The sequence below is a fragment of the Ochotona princeps genome, chromosome X (genome assembly GCF_030435755.1).
Source record: "Ochotona princeps isolate mOchPri1 chromosome X, mOchPri1.hap1, whole genome shotgun sequence".
In the NCBI taxonomy this organism is placed as follows: Eukaryota; Metazoa; Chordata; class Mammalia; order Lagomorpha; family Ochotonidae; genus Ochotona; species Ochotona princeps.
In genome coordinates, this window is record NC_080865.1 from 81044944 (window position 1) to 81066158 (window position 21215).

Consider the following 21215-nt stretch of genomic DNA (forward strand, 5'->3'; position numbering starts at 1 on the left):
ATCATCTCAAAAAGAAATTCCATACCCATTATTAGTCACTCCCCTCTCTTTGTCATCCCCCTGCCAGCCAATCACCAACCTATTTTCTCTTTCTCTGGGTTTGCTTATTCTGAACTTTTTGTGTAAATCAATTGTACAGTATGTGATCATTAGTCTTTTTCACTAACAATGTTTTCAATGCTCTCCTAAATTATAGTGTTTCATTCCTATTTATAATTGATCAATATTTCACTGTATGACTATTCCACATTCTTTTTTTTTTACAATTTATTTATTTTTATTGCAAAGTCAGATATACAGAGAGGAGAGACAGAGAGGAACATCTTCTATCTGCTTTTTCACTCTCTAAGTGGCGGAATGGCTGGAACTACACCGATCCAAAGCCAGGAACCAGGAGCTTCTTCCTGGTCTCCCATGTGGGTGCAGGGTCCCAAGGCTTTGGGATTTCTTCTACTGCTTCCCCAGGCCACAAGCAGGGAGCTGGATGGGAAGCAGGGCTGTCACGATTAGAACCAGTGCCCATATGGGATCTGGGCATATTCAAAGCGAAAACTTTAACTGCTATGCTATTGTGCTGGGGTCAAAAGAATGTTATTCTTTCATGGAGAAAGGTAATACAGAATATCTCCAAAACCTTCATGCAACTGGCCCAGCACAGTAGCCTAGCGGCTAAAGTCCTCGCCTTGCACATGCTGGCATCCCATATGGGTGCTGTTTTTTTTTTGTTTGCTTGCTTGTTTTTTACATAATTGATTAGGGCGCAAAGGGTCAAGGGCTATAGGAAAGTAGGTAAGACTATTGTTTCCACATTATTGCTTTTTTTCTTTCTGTATCTGGGGTAAAGGAGGAGATAAAGGGAGAAGCCCCACCCAGTCTCCCACCCATCCCAGGTCCCCGATGTGGGGCATGCTCTGAGGGTCCTGCTCAAGTGGTTTTGATAGTTCAACAGTTCTGAATTGTTGCCAGTCTCGCTGCTCCAAGCACGATGGAATCTATTCAGAATCCACTGGCTGACATGGTCCACCTTAGAGTCTCTGTTTGCCCAGATTTTCACTGCCAACACAGGCTGGGATAGTGGTTTGATTTGTTCTGTCCTGCGTTCTCTGCTGTGGTACCAGGTGTCCTCTGCAGGTTCCGATGGACTGCCCTATCCTCCATGTGCACCTGGATATGCTGTCCACTGCTCCGTCTGAGCCTCTTAGGAGGCTCAGCTCTGACACATTCACTCCATGGTCAGACTATCAAACCTGAAATTCTCTTCATGATTGGCATTCTGAGTCCGGCAGTTCAATTGGGAAGATTATCACAGAAACTTCGTCTGAAGTGATCCTAGACCAGACTCTTGTGTGTGCTTGCCATTACAGGGTGTGGCACAGTCTGCCACCACCAATCAGCTGGTGGTTGCAATTGCTGGGTCAGTTCTGTTTCCAGCTCTGTGTTCCACATGAACCAATGGGTGTTGTAGTCCAGCCTGATTCTGCCCATCACACACTCGGTCCTTGTATAAACCAGTGGGAGCTGCGGCTTAGTCGTAGCAAACCACAATAACCCCCACCAGGCCCACCTCCTGCCCCGGTTCCCGTGCTTGCCTGTAAGTCCTGCAGACCTGTCCGGTCTGTCCCACATCCCATTCAGTTCTCATACATATTAATGGGCACTGAAGCCTAGTTCAACCCAACTGGGCCCACTATCCAGCCCACGTACATGCTGGTGGGTGCCGTTTTGTCCAGCCAAATCTGCCCCAGTTCTGGTTTTCATGCTCACCCGTCTGAGTAGCAACTCAAGAGGGAGGTGCCCACTGATTCCCTATTGGGCCAACTCCCAGACCTTGCACTGTCCAGGTGGTTCTGCAGCTTAACTTGACAGAATTAGCCACCCCCTCTACCACAATGCCAGCATCTGCTATCTGATGCTGTGGCTAAGCCCGACCAACCCTCACCCATTCTGATTTATGCTTGCACCAGTAGGGATGGTCAGCCCAGCATGGTTCTTCCCTGATCTAGCTCACATGAGGCCCACAGGTGTTATAGCCCTGCCCGGTCTGGTCTGCTCCACCATCCCAACTCACACTCTCCAGTGGGAGTGGTGTTCCAGCAAGGGGGCCCTCTACATTCCCCCTACATTTGCTGGTTGGGCACTGCAGCCCAATCTGGCATGGCCCACCTTGCCTCGGCATTTGCCAGTGGGTGCTGTAGCCTGTCCCAGCTTGGCCCACCCCCAATTCCAGCTGGTGGGGGTTACAGTCTAGCCCAGCCCAGCATGCACCCAATCCCAGCTGTAATATGCACTGTTATGTGTTGCGACCATACCTGGCCAGACCCTCACTGTTCTGGTGCTCGGATTCGCCAGCAGGTGATGTGAACTGGTTCAGCCTGGTCCGCCCCCGACCTGTGCCAAATGTATGCTGTTGGGTACCTTTCCCTGGCTTGGTCTGGGTTGCTCCTTATTGTGGTTCTTGCACTCACCTGCAGGGACTGTGTCCTGACAGAGGAGTTACCCAGGCTTCTCCATCAGAACTGCCCCCAATGCCAGATCTTGCGCATACAGGTGGGTCTATGGGCCAGCCCTACTTAGTCCACCTCCTGTCCTAGCAGCAACAGTGGCCTTTCCTGACTGGCCTTCAACCCATTCTGGTTCTAACTTATGGATGTTTCAGCCCAGTCAAGGCTTGTCCATACCCAGACACAGCTCATACATGGCTCAGTAGGGACAGAGACCTAGCCTAATCCATCCTATATCTAACCTTGTCCTCCAGAGCACCAGATGGTGCTGGCGTCTAGCCCAGCTTGGTGCGTCCGGTCCCAGTCCACACTTGTGCCAAGAGAGACCTTAGCCATATCCAGACCAGAATGCAGCCCCTACTCCAGCCCCCGCACTCACCAGTGGGAACCACAACCCAGCCAGGGTGTCCTCTTAGCTCCCCAGTCAGGCCTATTCCCAGCAGTAACTGCATGCCAGTTACTGTTCTGAATCGGTTTGGCATAGCCCCTCACCTGTCTTGGCCTTTGCCTTGGAAGTTGTGGCCTAGCGTACCTGGCTCATGCAGACCAGTAGGTGTTACAGCCTAGCTCGGCATGACCTGTGCTCCATCCTGATTTCTATTTTTGCTTGTGAGCTAAGGTTTGCTTGGCCCTGCCTGGTTCGCCCCCTTCCATCACCAACCCCCACCTTAGCCAGCCATTGGAGCTACTTTGCCCAGCTTGTCCAACCCCTAGGCCTGGACTATGTGATCACCAGTGGGAGCTATGACCCAGTAGGGGAGTTTCCCAGGTTCCCCCACTTGACCCACTCCCAGACCCAGCTCTCATACATGCCAGTGGGTGTTAGGCCAGTGCCCAGCATAGTCTGGCCTTCCATTTGGCATTGTATGAGCTGGTGAACATTGCAGCCCAGCCCACCCCACACCTTATTTAGGATGCACATTTGGGTGCTGCTGCCTTGATCAGCCCAGACTTTTGTTGGTTCCTTTACCTGTGAGTGATGGCAAGCTCCATGGTCACACCTAGCTCAGCCCATCCCCACCCCAACTCTTGAGCTAACCAGTGGGAATAGTATTTCCACAGGGTTTGGCCCACACATCCCCCATGGAATCTATCCCCAGAAATGGTTCTCTCATGTGCTGGTTAATGTCATGGCCCTACCTAATGTGACCCATCCCCTGATCCAACATTCTGTCAGGTACTAGGATCTGGGTCTGCTAGACAAGCCCCCAGCCTAAGCTTTTGCATGGACTGGTGTGTGGTGGTCAGCATTGTTTGATGCTAGCAAGTTCTACACATGACTCAAAGGAGGCTGGTATATCAGTCTGACCCGTGAAGATCATCTGGTACCTCTCCTCCAAACTACCAGGTCTCAGTACCCTTGCTTACCTTCAAGGAAAAGTTACTCTGTCGTTGGGAGTCCTTCAGGATTGATTCACAATCTACAAGCACTGTGAGTTCAACATGGACGTACCTAGGCAGCAATTCATACTCCCAAATCCTCAGAGCTCACCGCTGGGCGGCCAGCAGATGCAGCCTGGCGCCAAATGGCACACTGGCCGCCCAGGCTTAGCTCACCTCGTGCTGGTAATGGCTGGAGCCAGGGCCCCAAGCATAGAGTCCAACCCGGCCCAGGACCTCCCAGCAGCCAACAAGCTGCTAGAAGTTCTCCCACCCAGACCCCAAGTTTGCTCTCTCCTGGTCCCACCCACCGCACGATGTTGGTGGCGGATGGAACCCGGGCCCTCCCTGTTCCCCAGAATTCCCATCTCAGTGTGCTCACCAGGAAGGGATAAGCCTCTGGAGCTCAGGCAGGCTGGGGGACAGCTCACCACAAGCTCATGATGGCTGAAGCCAGGGCCCCAAGCATGGAGTCCAACCCAGCCCAGGACTTCCTAGCAGCCAAGGTTGCAATGGGTGCCAGTTCTAATTCTGGCTTCCCTACTTCCCATCAAGCTCCCTTCATGTGGCCTTGGAAGGTAATGGAGAATGGCCCAAAGCCTTGGGATTCCTCACCCATGTGGGAGACCCAGAAGAGGCTCTGGACTCCTGGCTTCAGATTGGTTTAGCTTTGGCTGTTGCAGCTGCTTGGAGAGTCAATCAGTGGATGAAATATCTTCCTCTGTCACTGCTCCTCTCTGTATATCTGACTTTTCAACAAAATAAATAAATAAATAAATAAATAAATAAATAAATAAATAAATAAATCTTTTTAGAAAAGTTGTTGGAGGGACAGGTGTTTAGTTCAGTGGCTAAGACACCGATTAGGATACCTACATGCCATATCAATGCCTAGGTTGAAGTCTTTACTTTCGATTACAGCTTCCTGCTAATGCACACTCTGGGAGGCAGCAGGTCATGGCTTAAAGGCATTTTGGGTCTCTGCCACCTGTGTGGGAGACCAGATTGAGTTCCTTGGCTTTTGTCATCTTACTGGCCCAATTCCAGCTTTGGAGGCATTTGGAGAGCAAACTAGTGAAGTGGAAGATCTCTATCTGTCTCTGTCTCTCTGGCTCTCTCTACCTTTTAAATACTCTAATATTATAAATATAGATAGATAGATAGATAGATAGATAGATAGACAGAAAGACAGCCAGGAGGAAGCCAAGAGCCTGAAACTCTATTATCCAGGTCTCCCACTTGGGTAGCAGGATCGTAAGTCCTTGGCTCATCTTCTGCTGCTTTCCCAGACACATTAGCAAAAAGCTAGATCAGAAGTGGAGCAACCAGGACATAAACTTGTGCCTATATGGGATGCCATGTCATAGATAAAGGCTTAACCAGCTGTGCATAATGCCAGCCCCAGGGTGATGCTTCTCATCCAGAAAATGTTGTATTTTTAAAGATTTATGTATTTATCTGAGAGGCAGAGTTACAGAGAAAGAAAGGGAGAGACAGAGACAGAGAGCAAAAGATCTCCATTTGCTAGTTCATTCCCCAAGTGGCTGGGGAAAGCCAGGGTTGTGAGACAGAGTCTGTCCCACACACATTCTGGCTTTTGTGAACACCAACAGGGGCTAGAGCCCAGTCCAGTTTGGCTTGCCCCCACACCTATTCCATATGCATGACGATGGGTGCTGTAGCCTTGCCCAACCTGGTCTTCCCACAGCCCTGGCTCTTGCACTCCTTAGTAGGAGCTGCAGCCCAGCAGGAAAGTCCCCAGATTTCTGTTACCAGGGCCACTTCTTGCCCCAGGTCTTGCACATGCTGGTGGGTGCTTTGACTCTGCCTGGCATGGCCCACCCACAATCTCTGCTCTCACTGGTGGGTATTGCAGCCCAGACCAGCTGGGCACAGCCAACATTTTGTCCTAGTTCCCATGTGTGCTTGTGGGTGCTGCAACCTGGCCCTGCCCAGCCTTCCTGAGACCTGGCTCACACAAACGCTGACAGGTGCTGCCACCTTTCCTGGCCTGGCCTACCTTCAGCCCTGGCTCCAGTGCTCCCCAAAGGGAGCTGCAGACTAGTAAGGGAATACCCCAAGTTTCCCTACCAGGACTGCTCCCAGCCCTGAATCTCAAATGTGCCAGTGGCCCTACTTGGCACAGTCTGGTCTGTCCTCAGTTCCACACTTTCTCCCAGTCCCAGCCCCCTGTGAATGTCAGGTGGGTTCATGTCAGCTGAGTTCTGTGGTCTAACCTGGCTTGATCTGTCACTGCCCCTAATTCTCTCCACATAAATCAAACAGGTGCTGCATTCCAACAGAAGTGACTCCATAATTCCCCTGTATAATATGCCCTCAGATCTGGTCCTCTCGTGTTCTGTTGCATGCTATGGCTCAGTTTCACAAAGTCCAACTCTGCTCTTACACTTGTGGGCAGGTATTGTGGCCCAGCCCAGTCAGGCATGTTCCCCAGCCCCAGCTTTTGCAAGCACCAGTGGTCGGTGGATGATGCTATTTAGCCCAGGCCACGTCTCCCACATGGGCTTGTGTCTTGGCCTGACTCAGACATGCCCTCGAGTTTCCCTCCCCCTTCTAAACTACCCCATCTCAGCAATACTTCTGCCCACCCACGAGTGCAGTGGTCCAGTCTGGAAGACCCCAGAAGTCATTCCTTCCCTGTCAAGCATACCCTCAGCCGTTCCCACTCCTATGCACACCCAGACCCCTTCCCCAACAATCTGCAACTTCCCAGCACCACCAAACCTCCAGGGGTGCCTTGGCCTGGAGTTCCCTGCCTTCTCCTCTTTTCTTTTTTTTAAGCTTTATTTATTTTTATTGGAAAGGCAGATATACACAGGAGGAGAGACAGAGAGGAAGATCTTCCATCCGATGGTTCACTCTCCAAGTGACCACAATGGCTGGAACTGAGCCAATCCGAAGCCAGGAGCTGTTCAGGGTCTTCCATACAAGTGCAGGGTCCCAAAGCCTTGGACCATTCTCGACTGCTTTCCAAGGCCACAAGCAGAGAGCTGGATGGGAAGCAGGGATTAGAACTGGTGTCCAAAATGGAGACTTCATGATGGACCATATCAATCAGTGGACCACCTCATCGAGCGAAACTGGCAGTGACTCATAACTGGAGAACTATTAACTCCACTTGAGCACATATCTCAGAGCATGCCCCACATCCGGGACTTGGGGTGGGCGGGAAACCGGGTGGGGCTTCTCCCTCAATATCCCCTTTTACCTCAGATACATGATGGAAACAATATGGACATAATAGCATTGCCCACCTCCCTATCCCCCTGAACCTTTTTTTCTTCTCTTTCTTGTTTTTCCTTCAACTATAGTTAACTATGTAAAGATTGTCAACAACAATACAATAAAATGGATTATAAAAAAAAAAAAAAAAAAAAAAGAACTGGTGTCCATATGGGATCCAGGCGCATTGCAAGGCGAGGACCTTAACCACTACGGGTATCACGCCGGGCCCATTATCTTAAAAAAACAAAAGTGTGTGTGGGTGGGCAGAGGCGAGGGAGAAGCAGCAGCAGCAACAACAACACAGGCACACTGGTATAGTTAGCCCAATTTTGGCATTAATTTTGGCCCAGAATGCCTGCCAGTAATTGGCTGCTTTTCTCCCAGTAATGTAACACTTGCCTAGGTACAAGGCAATTTAAGTACAGCTGGGGTTAAACTTATCTTTTAATTCCGTTTTCCACAAAATTTTTGAATCTTGTATATATTGGTAATATTCATCTACTCATGAAAAGCCAAGAGAAACCACTTGAAATCATTTGCCTTGTTTTCTTAATAGGTTATTGATGTTGCTTCCAAATCTGAGCCTCTGTTCCTATTGAAAAGCTAATAGTCTTAATAGTTTATTTTCCTTAACCATATCACTTGACTTCTGCAACAAATGTGATTTAATTAATTGACCACCAATAAATGACTTTCCTTGCTCAACTAACAAATGAGCCACTCAAAAACTTGCTTGGCTGCAGTCCTGTTTTCCTTTACTCCTTTTGTGATGAATACTGCTGTGATAGTTTGTTTCTAAATTTTGAATTTTTCTAACCACCGCTCTCCTATGAAGTTGGGAATGTTGTGATGAATGTTTAATAATATTGATGTACACTGTCATTGCTTAGCATTGACACAAAATCATTGTGTATTCAACTAAACCTTTCAACATCTAATTACATAAATAAGTAATCCACATGCAACTGTACCTTAAAAAGCACAACATTCAAAATCCACTGCGTTGTCTTAACATTGCATATGTGCATTTGCACTTGTAAAAATAGCTGCTGTATGTCAATATACATCAAATAAGAATGCCATCAAGTTCTACCGCATCATTGCAATGTGCAGTGCACCAAGCTGCAGGGTGAAGTGATATAACACCACACACAGCCTGTCCCAGCTTCTCTGCCATTTTGATATAAAAGTAACCCCCAAACAATTTGTATATGAAGGGGTATAGTTGTGTCCTAGTAAAACTTAAAAATTGAAATTTTCATGTGTCATAATGAATTAGTAATTTAGTCATTACCTTGCAGATTATACCAGAAAAGATGGCAGTCTGGATTTGATTGTAGTTTCAGGAGCGTTACCGCTAGCCTGATTGGGTTTCCACATGTAACACTGTTGCCATGTGCATCCGTTTCACACTGGTATTGCTACAAATTGCCCCACACTTAATGCCTTAAGACAATACAAATTTATAATGATAGTTTCCAAGATCAGGAGTTCAAAAAGTAATTTCACTGGTCCAAACTCAGGGTGTCAGCAGGACTTCTGGAGGCTTCTGGAGGCTCTGCAGAATTCATCCTCTACTTCTTCTAGCTTCTAACCCAACATGTTTTAGCTCCTTGGTAGGCAGGTGGCTACATCACTCCCATCTCTAATTTCTGTCATCACTGAACTGTCTCCTGTTTATCCCTGTTGTAACGGCTGATTGCACTAGGCACACCTGTTTATTTCAGGATCATTTTCTACCTCAGGATTCTTCATCTACAAAGCCTCTCTTGTCATAGAATGTAACATATCACAGATTTTAGAGATTAACACATGAAGATGGGAGAAGAGTATTAGTCAGCTTGCCACACCATGCCTTTGTTTTCCTTAATTTAGCAATTCAGCAGGTAGTGAGACTCTGTGTTCAAGGTCAGAGTTTCCCCATTTCACTAAACATCTCTTTCCCTCTCATGTGTAGATAGGTAACATAGTACTCCTTCTGTTGCCAAGAGCGCACGCCATGACAGCTGTTATTTCCTATATTTAATTCTTTGGACTCGAGATAGTTGGAGTGAAGACTTTTCTATTTTGTTTTGCTCTTTCCTACTGTTTATAGTAAATGTTGCCAATAGAAGCAGAATCTCTAGGAAAGTAAAATTCTTTTGTCTTCCCTGGTTAACAACATTGTAAATCATAGTCCTATAAGTGAAAATAATAATAATAATGCATCCTCGGTGACCTCGGGGCCCTACTGGCAGGGTCTAACACCCGAGATGAAAATACTCAGCTACATGACTAGCACCATTTTTTGTCTTCTAAATTGGACCGCTGCCCTTGGATGGGGGTGGTGTTTAGCTGTGACAAGGGTATTTCTTCAAGAGGTCAAGCTGAGATGGGGTTGGAAGCAATGTTTGGCTAGCTTTGCTATAGTTAGTGTGCTCTAACCTGACAATCACTTGTGCTGGAAAATAATCATCCATGTCACTGCTTGCTGTGACTACCCTGCACCAACGCAGTTCCACTGAGCACTTACAGAATCCCATTCCCATGCAGGTGCTTTAGAGCTTTCCAACTCCTCTAGGTCATGTTCCTCCTGAGTTTTCTTGTGTGTGTGTGATGTTCCTCCTAAGTGTGTGTGTGGCGGGGGGGGGGGGGGGGCGGTCCAAGGAAGGAAGAAACAAAGGGTTTAGAAAAAAAGAAAGATAAGTCCATAATGAACTCAACCACACTTATATGCTTCAATTAATTTCAGACATTTCTATCCAGTAACAAAGGTTTCCCAGGTTCTTTCACACTCTCCAGTAGAGTGCATGCTGCTTCCCAGTAGGACATGTTTGATGCAACACTTTCTTGCTCAAACACCTGTAAAAGCTGCCTTTCACACACAAGTCACTCTTCCTGGTATCTGAGGGCATTTAATCAACTTCTGTCACTCAACTTTTTTCTAAGCTCAAGGGCTCATTTTTTTCCAGTTATGATTCTGTCCTTTAGCCAAACTACTCTGCCCACTATCTTTGGAATATGGTCTGGCGCCATGCCCTTGTCTGTGCTGTTGTCCTTGTACAAGCTGTATGAGTCCTTCTCCCTCAAACTCTGCTTTCATCTCTTTTTGAAGAAATTGAAACAGATAATTTCATTGAAACTTCTCCTGACCCCAGGACACTGCAGATGGCTCCTTTAGTGGAGGTGGGGTCATGTGCTTCTGCTGTGGATCCTGCTGCTGCTGGGCTGGCATCCGCAGAACTCTAACATGCCACCATCCCCTGGGATTCTTGGACCCCTGGTGTGCACACGCACTGTCTTCCAGCTTCTAAAATGAAACTCCATTTCAGCTTCAACTGTGAATGTAACAGATGTAATTATGGTGCCCAATCAGATGATATTAAGATAGGGAGATTATGCAGGGTGAGCCTGGTCTAATCAGATAAGTCCTTAAAGGAAACTGGAGCTCTTTTTTTTTTTAAACATTTTTATTGCATTTCATTTTTTAAAATTAATTACATTGCATTATTTTTTTTAATTATTTATTATTTAACTTCATTAATTACATTGTATTATGTGACACAGTTACACAGATACGGTGGCGTGGCCTAGTGGCTAAGGTCCTCGCCTTGATCCCATATGGCCGCTGGTTCTAATCCCGGCAGCTCCACTTCCTCTCTGTCTCTTCTCCTCTCAGTATATCTGACTTTGTAATAAAAACAAAATAAATCTTTAAAAAAAAATTACATTGCATTATGTGATACATTTTTTATGCACTGGGATTCCCCCCACCCCTCCCCACACCCTCCCCCCACTGCGGATTGCTCCACCTTGTTGCATTTCCATACTTCAAATTCAGTTGACATTCTTTCATTGGAGGTATTTACCAAGCATAAAGTCCAGCATCTTATTGTCCTGGTAAGTTCAATGGTTTCTTGGTGAGACCATCTCTGGTCTGAAGGTAGAGCCGGCAGAGTATCATCCCACTCAATTAAAAGCCCCAACATAATATTTCCAACCATTTACAACATTGTGGCATTAATTGACATGGTATTGATTAACCAACATGTTAATAGGAAAATGCATGTTCTCAACCACAACCTGTGACTTCTTCATAGACTTTTCAATTTTGGTTTATATTCAACCCTGTTCTATACACCTTAAAATGGTTTAGATTGCTATTCAGCTGTCTCATGCCTATTTTAATTTTAGTCTTTAGCAGTTTATAGCATTGAAGTACGTTTTCGCTGAACCTGGCTGTTTTTCAGGTGGTCTAACTCTATAATTCTAACAGGATATATGTCAACAGTTTAGGTGAGCATGTTTAGGAGGGGTGTGCAGAGAAATCTTCCATACCCCAGTGAGGAGTAACTAATCTTTGTGTCCCACCCAGTGAGTTATAAGTGCATCCCCGCTGACCGTTTCCTGTCTGTTTCTAAGCTTTCCTTGCTGTTCTCTGTCTATCTATTCTAGTTTTGTTTGTTTGTTTTGAGGGGTTTCTGGAGCGCTCCTGATGGTTATTACGAGAGGGGGTGGGGACCCAAAATTGGAAGCAGACAAGGACCAGAATGGAGCTCTTCTTGAAAAAAGAGATTCATAGCATGAGAGAAATTTGATTGGAGAAGAATTCTCTGCTGTTGATTTTGAAGTCAGCGTGGACTATGTGGGAAGGAGTGTGGGTGGGCACTGGCAGTTGAGAGTGCTCCTGGGCTGGCAGCTTGTCAAGACATTCTGGTCTATCACCACAAGGAATGGGCCAGCTTGTGCTACTTTGGTAAAGCAGGGACAGAAAATGGATGCACCTGCTTTGGTAGATCTTTTGTCGATTTCACATGTGTGCAATAATAGAGTTGGAGTTTCTACAGAACAGAAGAGGAATTAAAAAACATTGATTTGTGTGTCCCCTTGTGACCACAGCCTTGGTGATGTTACAAGGTAGAGTTGCCCTAACTGATGTATTGGAGTTACTGGAACCTGAAAATCACCAGCCATGAAAGCACCTGATGTTAAGCAGCAGGTAACCCCTAACACTGGCCGGCTGGCCGCGCCTCCCACATCTCATGTTGAAACAAGCAGCATTATGGAACAGTTCCTGAATATCTTCATATGGATGCCTCACCGGTCCCATGAACTCAGTAAATCCCGTCTGAAATATCCTCTGAACTTCCTCCTCATCTCTTCCCTAACTGTGTTGATGGTACCTCGAAATCCCGGGTTATCTGGAGGGTTAGTGCTTGGTCGTTGGTTTTCTGCTGAGCACAACTCTCAGGATATCACCAAGCGAATCCATTAGTTTAGCATTCAACACTGTCCACGACTTCATGGGAACCTACCTTTCCCACATTTTTAATAATTCTGAAAGGTGTATTTTGCCTACCTTCTATGTTATTTGGGGTCGAGTTTTACAAGTTCTCTTTTAAGACTCTCCTTGGTTTTACAAGTCCACGTATTAACGGTGACTCTCCCCTGCAGCCTGCAGCCTTCCCACGCGTGCCTGACTGCTGCTTTCATTTGGGATCTACTGTCCTGGCAATTCTCTGCAATTGGATACTCTCACACCTTGGACTCCGCTGAGCATAGAGTAGCTGCTTGGCTCGCCGAACGGCCAAGGGGAAAATGTGGTTCCAAAGCCAAATTGTGAGTGCCCGGAGTTCAAAACACACCCATCCACCTACACCAGCAATCTATTCCTCTTGCCTGAAGCTCTCCTACCAGGAAATACAACCCCATTAGATTCTGCTTTGAGGGGTGATCATGGCCTAAATTGCCGAGACCTGAAAACTGCACCTTGCCATCCCACAGAAAAGGGGTCCACAGTACCCTTCCATAGTCCCATCCGATTTATTCCTTTGACTTTCAGTAGTTTCTAACTGGGTCACACTCCCCATGTGTGTCGGCCCCCTACAGTTCCGCTTTGTGAGAGGCAGTTCTACAGACTCCTCCCGGCCCTGGCTTGTCGGCTCCTTCTTTTTTCTGCTAGTTTGGGATCATGCGATCTTTTTTCCGCCTTCTCACCTCTGCCGCCACTCCCCCTCTCAGCCACCCACACGAAGCACTCGAATAAAATGATCAGATCTCAAAAGACAGAGGGGGAAAAAAAACCCAACCGCTGAAACTTCCCCAGGATTCGTTTTAGAATCGGCAAATAGCGTTCGACACCCTAGCATGTCGAAATCGTTGTGACTCATGGTCTTTCGTTTGCCCGCCCGGTTGGCACCGCACGGGACGGTGCCCACACCACTCCCTGTCGGTCGCGCGAGGTTCATGACATAAGCAACTTTGCTCGTGCTCAACCCCTCCCCCCCCGCCTGGCTGCCCCATCTTGGTACGGCCCTGCCTGGCGTTCTATCCCCCTCCGTTTCCTTCCAGGTTGGTTCAGCCCCCGTCTACTCCGGGGTGGTGCTTAGCCGGCGCCAGAGCGACCCTCGACTCCGGAGAGGCAGTGCCGTTCCCCTGGGCGCCTCGCCCTCGTCCTCGCCCGCCTCGGCAGCCTCCTCGACCTCGTTCGGCCCCGCTGCCGCCGTAGACTCCGGTGGATGCCCCACCCCTGACCCTGTGAGAGATATGTCGACCCCGGCTCGCCGGCGCCTCATGAGGGACTTTAAGAGGTAAAGCGAGAGGGACAACCGAGGCCGGGGTACTGCCTAGCGGGGGCTCAGGGCGGGTCCTGAGGGCTTCCCGGCGGCGAGGGAAGGCGGCGGCGGTGGGGGGTGGGCAGCCCGAGGGGGCGGTAGTGGTGGTGGTGGTGGTGGTGGAGGGGCCCGGCGAGTGGCTGACGCCGGCGGCGGTGGCGGTTGGGGGGGGCGCCGGCTGTGTCTGCGTGAAGGTTACAGGAGGATCCTCCAGCCGGAGTCAGCGGGGCTCCGTCAGAGAACAACATCATGGTGTGGAATGCGGTCATTTTCGGGTGAGTGTGCCCTGTGGGGCCGCCGACCCGACCCGGGGCTCCCCGGAGGCGGAGGGGGAGCGGGCAGGCCCCTGGCGAAGGCGCAGCGGGGAAAGGCGAGCGTTTGGGGCTTGCCAGGGCCTAGTCAAGTCCCCGGAGCCTGTGCCTCCATTAGGCGGCTGCCCGCTGCCAGGGGAACGGTTGGGGTTCCAGGGCGCGCGCGGGGGGCCGGGGGAGTGGCGGCCGTTGGCCGCGGGGGGCCCCCTGCGCAGCCCTTTGTAGTGGTTTCCCCACCTGGGCGGCGGCCCGGGGGGCCCCGCGGCCAGGGAGCGCCTAGCGCGCCTCTGGGGGGGAAGGTTGGCACAGGGGGGCACCCGAGGCACAGGCTGACAGGAATTTTTTCACCTCTGTTTTGTAGGCCTGAAGGGACCCCTTTTGAGGATGGTAAGATGACTTTGTTTCCGCACCTTTGCAAGCACCTGGGGTCAAAGGGTTCCCAGCCGGCCCCAGGCGCCTTCCCCTCAAGCACCTGTTCCCTGTCCCAGCCTCTGCCTGCTGAAGGCCTCTCTGGAGCCCACCGGGGCAGGGGGCAGGGGCACAGCCTATGGGCCCGTGGACCACAGAACTTCACCCTTCACTGAGTACTGGTGTTCAGGGTTTGGAGATGGATCCCCCTCCTCTCCTCCAGATGACTGACTGGAACCCACCCAGCCAGTGGCTGACAGCAGAGACCCCAGGGGCAGGAGCAGTGTGCTGTGGGCTTGTTGGCTGCTGGCTTAGATTCTGGCACACACCTGTCCCGTCTCTACCATCTGCCACTGACTGACAGACTGACATCCTCCTGACTCTAAGGATGCCTTTAGCCTGCTTGGAGTGTTGTGTATTTTGAAGTGAATTTGCAGAGTGTGCTCTCGTGAACACATTAGTCATCTCAGACAAAGCAGCTTCAGAATGGAGATTAACCTTAACGGACCCTCTTGACGGTGCATCACCCACTCGAACACACCACATGGGCCACCATGGAGTAACGTGTTTCTAATTTTTAATAACACACATGCTAATTATTAAAAAAAAACTTTTAGTAGATTTATATGCAGTTACAATCAGTCTGAGACATCCTGTACAGGCAGTTCCCATTTGGTAACATCTTGAATGTGTTAAAGTCACAATTAGAAAAGTTACATCCATGGAGATTTATGTGCACTCAGTTGTATGTGTGAGAAGGCTAGTTATTCAATATTTTTGAAAGTTTAATATGGCTTAAGTGATTAAAAAGTATTTGAACTCATGAAATTCTTTTTTAATATTTGAAGGAGTTTTAAAAAGTGTGTCTTTTTTTTGTCTCAATGAGTTGTCTTCCTTTTGCCCTGTAGCATTTGACATGCCTATACACACACACACGAATACACACCCACACACGAATACACACCCACCCCTTGGTTTGGAGGTGCAAACAAAAATATTTTTTTCAAAAACATTTCTATAAAGTACTTAATACACACTTACATTGCTGAGTCAGACATAATTTTTATGCTACCACTTCTCAAAATGTGAGGTAAGTCACTATCAAGCAGTTCTACGATGTATGTCAGACTCGGATTTCCCTCAGAAACTCTGGCTAGTTCCCTGGGCTGCCTTTTAGCTTCCTCTCTACCTTCATCTCCCTGGGTAAATATCACTGCTCTTCAGTACTGCAATAAAAAGAAATGATAGCAGGAGAGTGATATTAAGGTCATACTACTTAGGTACAGTTAATCACTGGAACTGATCTGCATGTAGCAACAGCTGGGTGGACTTCATTTTCCTCTACTAAATTTGTGCTAGTTCTTTGTAGCAAAGCTTGGTGTGCAGATTAATTGTGTATTTGCTTTGGTTCCGGTGGGCTTTGTTGGTATGGCATTTGTGATATTTTTTTCTTGTTTTTATTGTCATTTTACTCAAACTGCTGTGTGCTATGCACGGCTGTATCAATAGAGCATCACTTTGCCCCGGGGTTGGCTACTTAAATATTTCAAGGGTGCTTCTCTTGTTTTAAGTGGTATGAGTTGAAAAGGTACTTATGGAATCCATTATCTACCTGGAACAGCCCCCTCTGACATTACTAGCTGTATTTTTCATGATGTGTATTTCCATCTGGGCACTACTCAGGCTAAATGACAGTACCCTTTTCTGGTTAATTCTGTTGTTATCCATGCATGGCTGCTTTCTCAGGTGTCAAGAATGCTGGCTGTGGCTACAAACAAATATTTTTAGCATTCTAATATCACTTATTTACAGCTGAGGAGTTTACCCTTAGGCAAAAGACTTGATTAGGAAGAGGTGACAGCTGATTTTGTTGTTCCCAATGTTGTCCTGTGAATAAAGAGCCCCCAGACGATTTTTATGTGTTCCTTGAACATTTGACATTTCTTGAACAGCCAGACCCTCATTAACGATACGAAATATTAGGAAGAGGAATTCTTGAAGTAAAGGGTATATGTTCTTGAGAGTTTATACTACCCCAAACATTGGGGAAAATGCTCTCTCATCCAAATAGCTTAGTATATATATGCTGAATACTAAGATTATAGAATATGATATTCTGGATATATCAACCATCTTCTGTTACCCACGGTAAGGTACTGGTATATGCTTTTAATAGTTGTGTTCTTAAAAATGTGAATGTAAATATTTTTTCAAATTGAATTTCTGAAAATCAGCTCAGGGTGTTCTTAAGGCAAACATTTATGGTAAAAAGTTTGTGGTATTATCTTTAAAAAAAAAAAACCACAGAATTTGGAGTCATGAAAAGAATGTTTAAGTACATGTGCTTTGTTTCTCCTAAGGGGTCACAAAGTGGTGGCCAAATGTGCTCCAGAGGTGTTTTCTTTGGCTGTCACAATATTTTCCAACCTTGGGATTAATGATTGCTTTTAGCCACAACTCACTCCTCTAGTTCAACCCTATCACTTCTTATTGCAATATACCAGTCATTTAATACATTTATATCATCTTCTTGCTCTCTGTGGAGATGGATTTTCCTGACATTTTTCTGGCCTCCTCAGGGGGATAAGCAAAATCACTATAGATTGTGTATCACAGTGGTGAGGCCTCAAATTTCAGTTATTTGAGTCTACTCATCTAAATATTCAAAGGATAAGGTCTGGTCTCAGATTGTACATTAATTCTGTGATTTTTAACTTGCTTAACGTTTTGTTTTAGATCTCAGAAATTGCATCAAAGTTTGTACTAAAGTTTCTGATTGCTCAATTTGGTTAAAAATATGAAGTTCCCAATTTTTAATGTCTATTTTGAATGAGATTTGGGTAAATTCCTGGTAGAGAAGTCTGGATTTTTGGTTTTGCCTTCAGCCAGATCAAGAGCTGTGAAGCTTTGGAACTATTATAGCAAAATCAATTGCTCATACTTATGGAGCACTTATTTTATGGCACTATGCATGTTTCCCTCCTTGAAATCTCATCAGGATGCTGTGTGGTGGGTGCTATTATTAAACTCATTTTACAGATGAGGAACTTAACTCATGGTGAGCACTTTCTCCAAGTGTTCACAGCTGCTAAGTAGCGAGGCAAGAATCTGAACCTGAACCTGAGTGCAAACCTCATGCTCTTATCCATTATTCTGGTTTCACTTGTGCCTTCGGTGTAGTGCTTCCAGCCTTTAGAGGTCAGGCTTAATGTTGGGCTTTAACTTAAGGTAGTTGGGATCTCTGTGCTTTTAAACCTGCTCAGTTTTAGAGCAATCCCTTCCCTGTAATTTATTCAGATCCCAGCATTGATCAAAATGTGTTTACACTTGAGATCCATAGGAAGCTCATTTTTTTTTTAACATACTCTTTCTTTTATGTTGTAATGTCAATAATAAAAGGATTTCTTCCTCACAAAGAGAGAATTAGGACCAGGTGGTGGGGCTATAGTGTTTGGATTCTATTTTACTTTTCTTAGTCATGGTATAGTTTCTTCAGACCTGACCTTCAAAACTTTAGGGAGTACCAATAGTTTGGGAAACATGTTTCCATATGTTGCATTTTCAGTTACTTAGCACCTTTCCCATGGAGGCTCACGTGAAGGGCAACTTTGTTAGCAGATTGTTTTCCTCGGGCTTCCTAGTTGGAAACATTTTCGGTATTATGTAACAGATGTAGCAGCATAGTGATTATCCTTTTTTTTTTTTAACCATTTAGGGGGAGCAAGAAGGAAAGCGTGCTAGTTTCAGAAGGCACCAGTAATAAATTATACTTTATCTGAAGTATGGTCTGTTACATTGGAATAAGGAACTTACTAAATGGACCTGTGTAATATAGTAGAGCTTATGCTAGATAATGACTCCTTTAAGTTTATTTGACAAAATTTCAGGAAGAAAAGGGCTCAGTTATTTAATTTATTAACAAATCCAACTAAGAATGGCATTTTGAAGAACATGATCTTATCAGATCACAACAGCCTGTGGTTCTTTATGAGATCCAATTTGTGCCTTATAAATACGTCTGTAAGCTAGTGTGCTTTAGGGTCTCCCATACCTCAGGAGGACACATTCAAGAACACTAATTTCATTTCAATCATAGTAGCCTAAGCAAATGTCATTAGAAAGACAAATTTCTGGAACCGTAGATGCATTCTAAGCCAAATGTGATTTTAAAAGTCATTTCTGCTGGTAATTTCCTCCATGAGCTAATAATGGAATTAATTTTACTGTGAAGTAACTATGAGTAGTACTTAAGGGTTTTTGAAAAGGACTATAAAGTTTATTCTGCCTTAAGTTTTCATTACAGAGTCAGTATCGCATGAACACTTGTATGCTTTGATTATGGATTTGTATTTCCAGTGTGGGTTTTGAACCTTGTGTTTCCCTTCTTTCTAGTCCATTTAAAAACTCACTGGAGACTTTAAAATGGCAGTTGATTAAATTAGGCCTCTGACAACTTTCAGTCTTCTAAAGGAAGAAGGCTTGGATTTGGGCCTGGTTTCTTGTCATTTATCGTAAGGGTGTTTTCCAATTGAACAGTATCTGAAGCTGTCTTGCAGTAATCTTGAGTATATGATGATTGTCAAGATTAGGGGAGAAAAACAGCAAAACAAAAATCACCTTTGGGTAGTGCTTCTTAAACTATCTGTCCATCTTTAAAGCAATTCCTAGAGATGTCTTTATTACCTTGTCTCTTCCCTCTTGCCCCTCTATCTGTACATCACATCATTTAATACTTGAAAACAAAAGACTACTGAGCAAACTGGCAAATACCTAATGCCTTCCTTTTTAACTACAGGAACATTCAAACTTACAATAGAGTTCACTGAAGAATATCCGAACAAGCCACCTACAGTTAGATTTGTCTCTAAGATGTTCCATCCAAATGGCAAGTATTATTTTTATAGAGTATTTGAAACTAGCTCAATGTTTGTAATGGATGTATTCCCCATTTTCTCTTCCTAGTTCTCAAGTACTGCTTTAGTTAGCTTGCTGCTTGTTCTTGTTGGTCTACTGCTATTTAGATCTACAGCCCTAGAAGTGGAGCAGTAAAACTACTTTCCTTTTGCTTGGGGCCTCCTGCTTTGGGTGGTCTTTGCCATTCACTTGTTAGTAATCATTTCCTTTTTTAATGCTAGGTAAGATTGGGTTTGTCTTGTGTTCTAGTTTTCACTAGCATTTAGATCAGTAGTTTTCAGCACTGGATACCTATCAGAGTTATCATGGAGCATCTGAGAAATAGAGGTGCCCTGATGCCACTTAGCTGTGTGCCAAAATGAAACTTTGTGAAGCCCGAGCTATTTTGTGTTATTTCAGGTAGGAAATCCACTTTACAAATTTGGTGGAATCAATTTGCCAGAACTAGACATGTTAATGTGTTTGATTTTCTGTATAATGGGGCAGTCTTTTCAGAATAATCAACACTAAGTATTTCCTAGGTCTGTTCACTATCACATTTGATATTCTCTGATCATCCTGATTATTTTAAGAGTAATGTTGGTAACTTGTTTTTTTAGGCAGTTTAACTGGAAAGCAACCTGATAATTTTTTTAAACTTCCAAAGCAAAGTATTCCTTATTCTGTTTTTATCATTATGTTAAAACCACAGTAGTCTTGCTTTGTTTAACATATCTGTGTCTATGCTTAGTCTATGCAGATGGTAGTATATGTCTGGACATACTTCAGAACCGTTGGAGTCCAACTTATGATGTATCTTCCATTTTAACATCCATACAAGTGAGTTTTTCCTATAATGTAGCTATGACCTTTGATGTGTTTATATTGATAGTTGCTTTTGAAAGTTATAATACACCTGTTAATTCTGGGCCAAGACTTACCATTAAAACCCAAGTCACGGGCCTGGCACAATAGCCTAGTGGTTAAAATCCTCGCCCTACATGCACCTGGATCCCATATAGATACCAGTACGTGTCCCAGCTGCTCCGCTTCCCATCCAGCTCCCTACTTGTGGCCTGGGAAAGCAGTTAAGGATGGCCCAAAGCCTTGGGATCCTGCACCCATGTGGGAGACGTGGAAGATTCTGGCTTTGGATTAGCTTAGATCCGGCTGTTGTGGCCGGATCTTCTTTTCTCTGCAGATCTGCCTTTCCAATAAAAATAAATTTAAGACCCAGGCCACCAGAAAACATATTTGCATATCTACTATTGCCTTAATGTGTTATATAGCACAGCAAATTTAGCTATGACTTGGGACAATGTCACTACCTTACAAAAAGCTGGTTGTCTGAACATGTATTTCTTGTGCTGAAGGACTGACATTTTCAATTTGTTCTTTATAGTCTCTATTGGATGAACCAAATCCTAATAGTCCAGCAAACAGCCAAGCTGCTCAGCTGTACCAGGAGAACAAGCGCGAGTATGAAAAGCGTGTTTCCGCCATAGTAGAACAGAGCTGGCGTGATTGTTGACCCAACATGCAGCAAAAGCAGCAGCTAACCGAAACAGAAGAAAATATATTGATGAGTTTGTCACCTTCTTATTCATTGTCATTACATTTACTTTATTAAAAGCAAAAAGCTGGTGTGCTGTTTCCATCTTCCCTTGCCGAGCTGTTCCTAGTCCTTCTCTCCTCTACTTGAATACCAGGCAACACCCTTTGTGACATCAAATGTACTGTACCTGGGTTACTTGCAACAATTACTACTGCTTCATTCCTTTTCTGTTGTATCTCATTTCCACTCTTTGGCAGTTATTTGTGTCACTGTACTTTACAGTAAGGTTTTAAAATGAATTGTTTTACAAGTGGTTCTTATGCATAGA

At 45.6% G+C, this 21215-nt stretch overlaps 1 protein-coding gene across 1 annotated transcript; it reads left to right on the plus strand.

Moving 5' to 3' along the window:
* Window positions 1-13382: 13382 nt before the first annotated feature.
* UBE2A (ubiquitin conjugating enzyme E2 A) lies at window positions 13383-20976 on the plus strand. The gene is made up of 6 exons (XM_004587639.4): window positions 13383-13696; window positions 13915-13995; window positions 14393-14418; window positions 19235-19324; window positions 20084-20172; window positions 20735-20976. The coding sequence occupies exons 1-6, from the start codon at window positions 13653-13655 to the stop codon at window positions 20861-20863; spliced, it is 459 nt and encodes a 152-aa protein (XP_004587696.1). The 5' UTR covers window positions 13383-13652; the 3' UTR covers window positions 20864-20976.
* The last annotated feature ends 239 nt before the right edge of the window (window positions 20977-21215 follow it).

What these genes read in the sequence shown, in the direction of transcription:
- UBE2A (XM_004587639.4), top strand. Translation starts at nt 13,653, where the DNA reads ATGTCGACCCCGGCTCGCCGGCGCCTCATGAGGGACTTTAAGAG. An exon ending in AGGGACCCCTTTTGAGGATG is followed by an intron (nt 14,419 to 19,234) that starts GTAAGATGACTT and finishes TTTTAACTACAG; the next exon opens with GAACATTCAAACTTACAATA. An exon ending in CCATTTTAACATCCATACAA is followed by an intron (nt 20,173 to 20,734) that starts GTGAGTTTTTCC and finishes TGTTCTTTATAG; the next exon opens with TCTCTATTGGATGAACCAAA.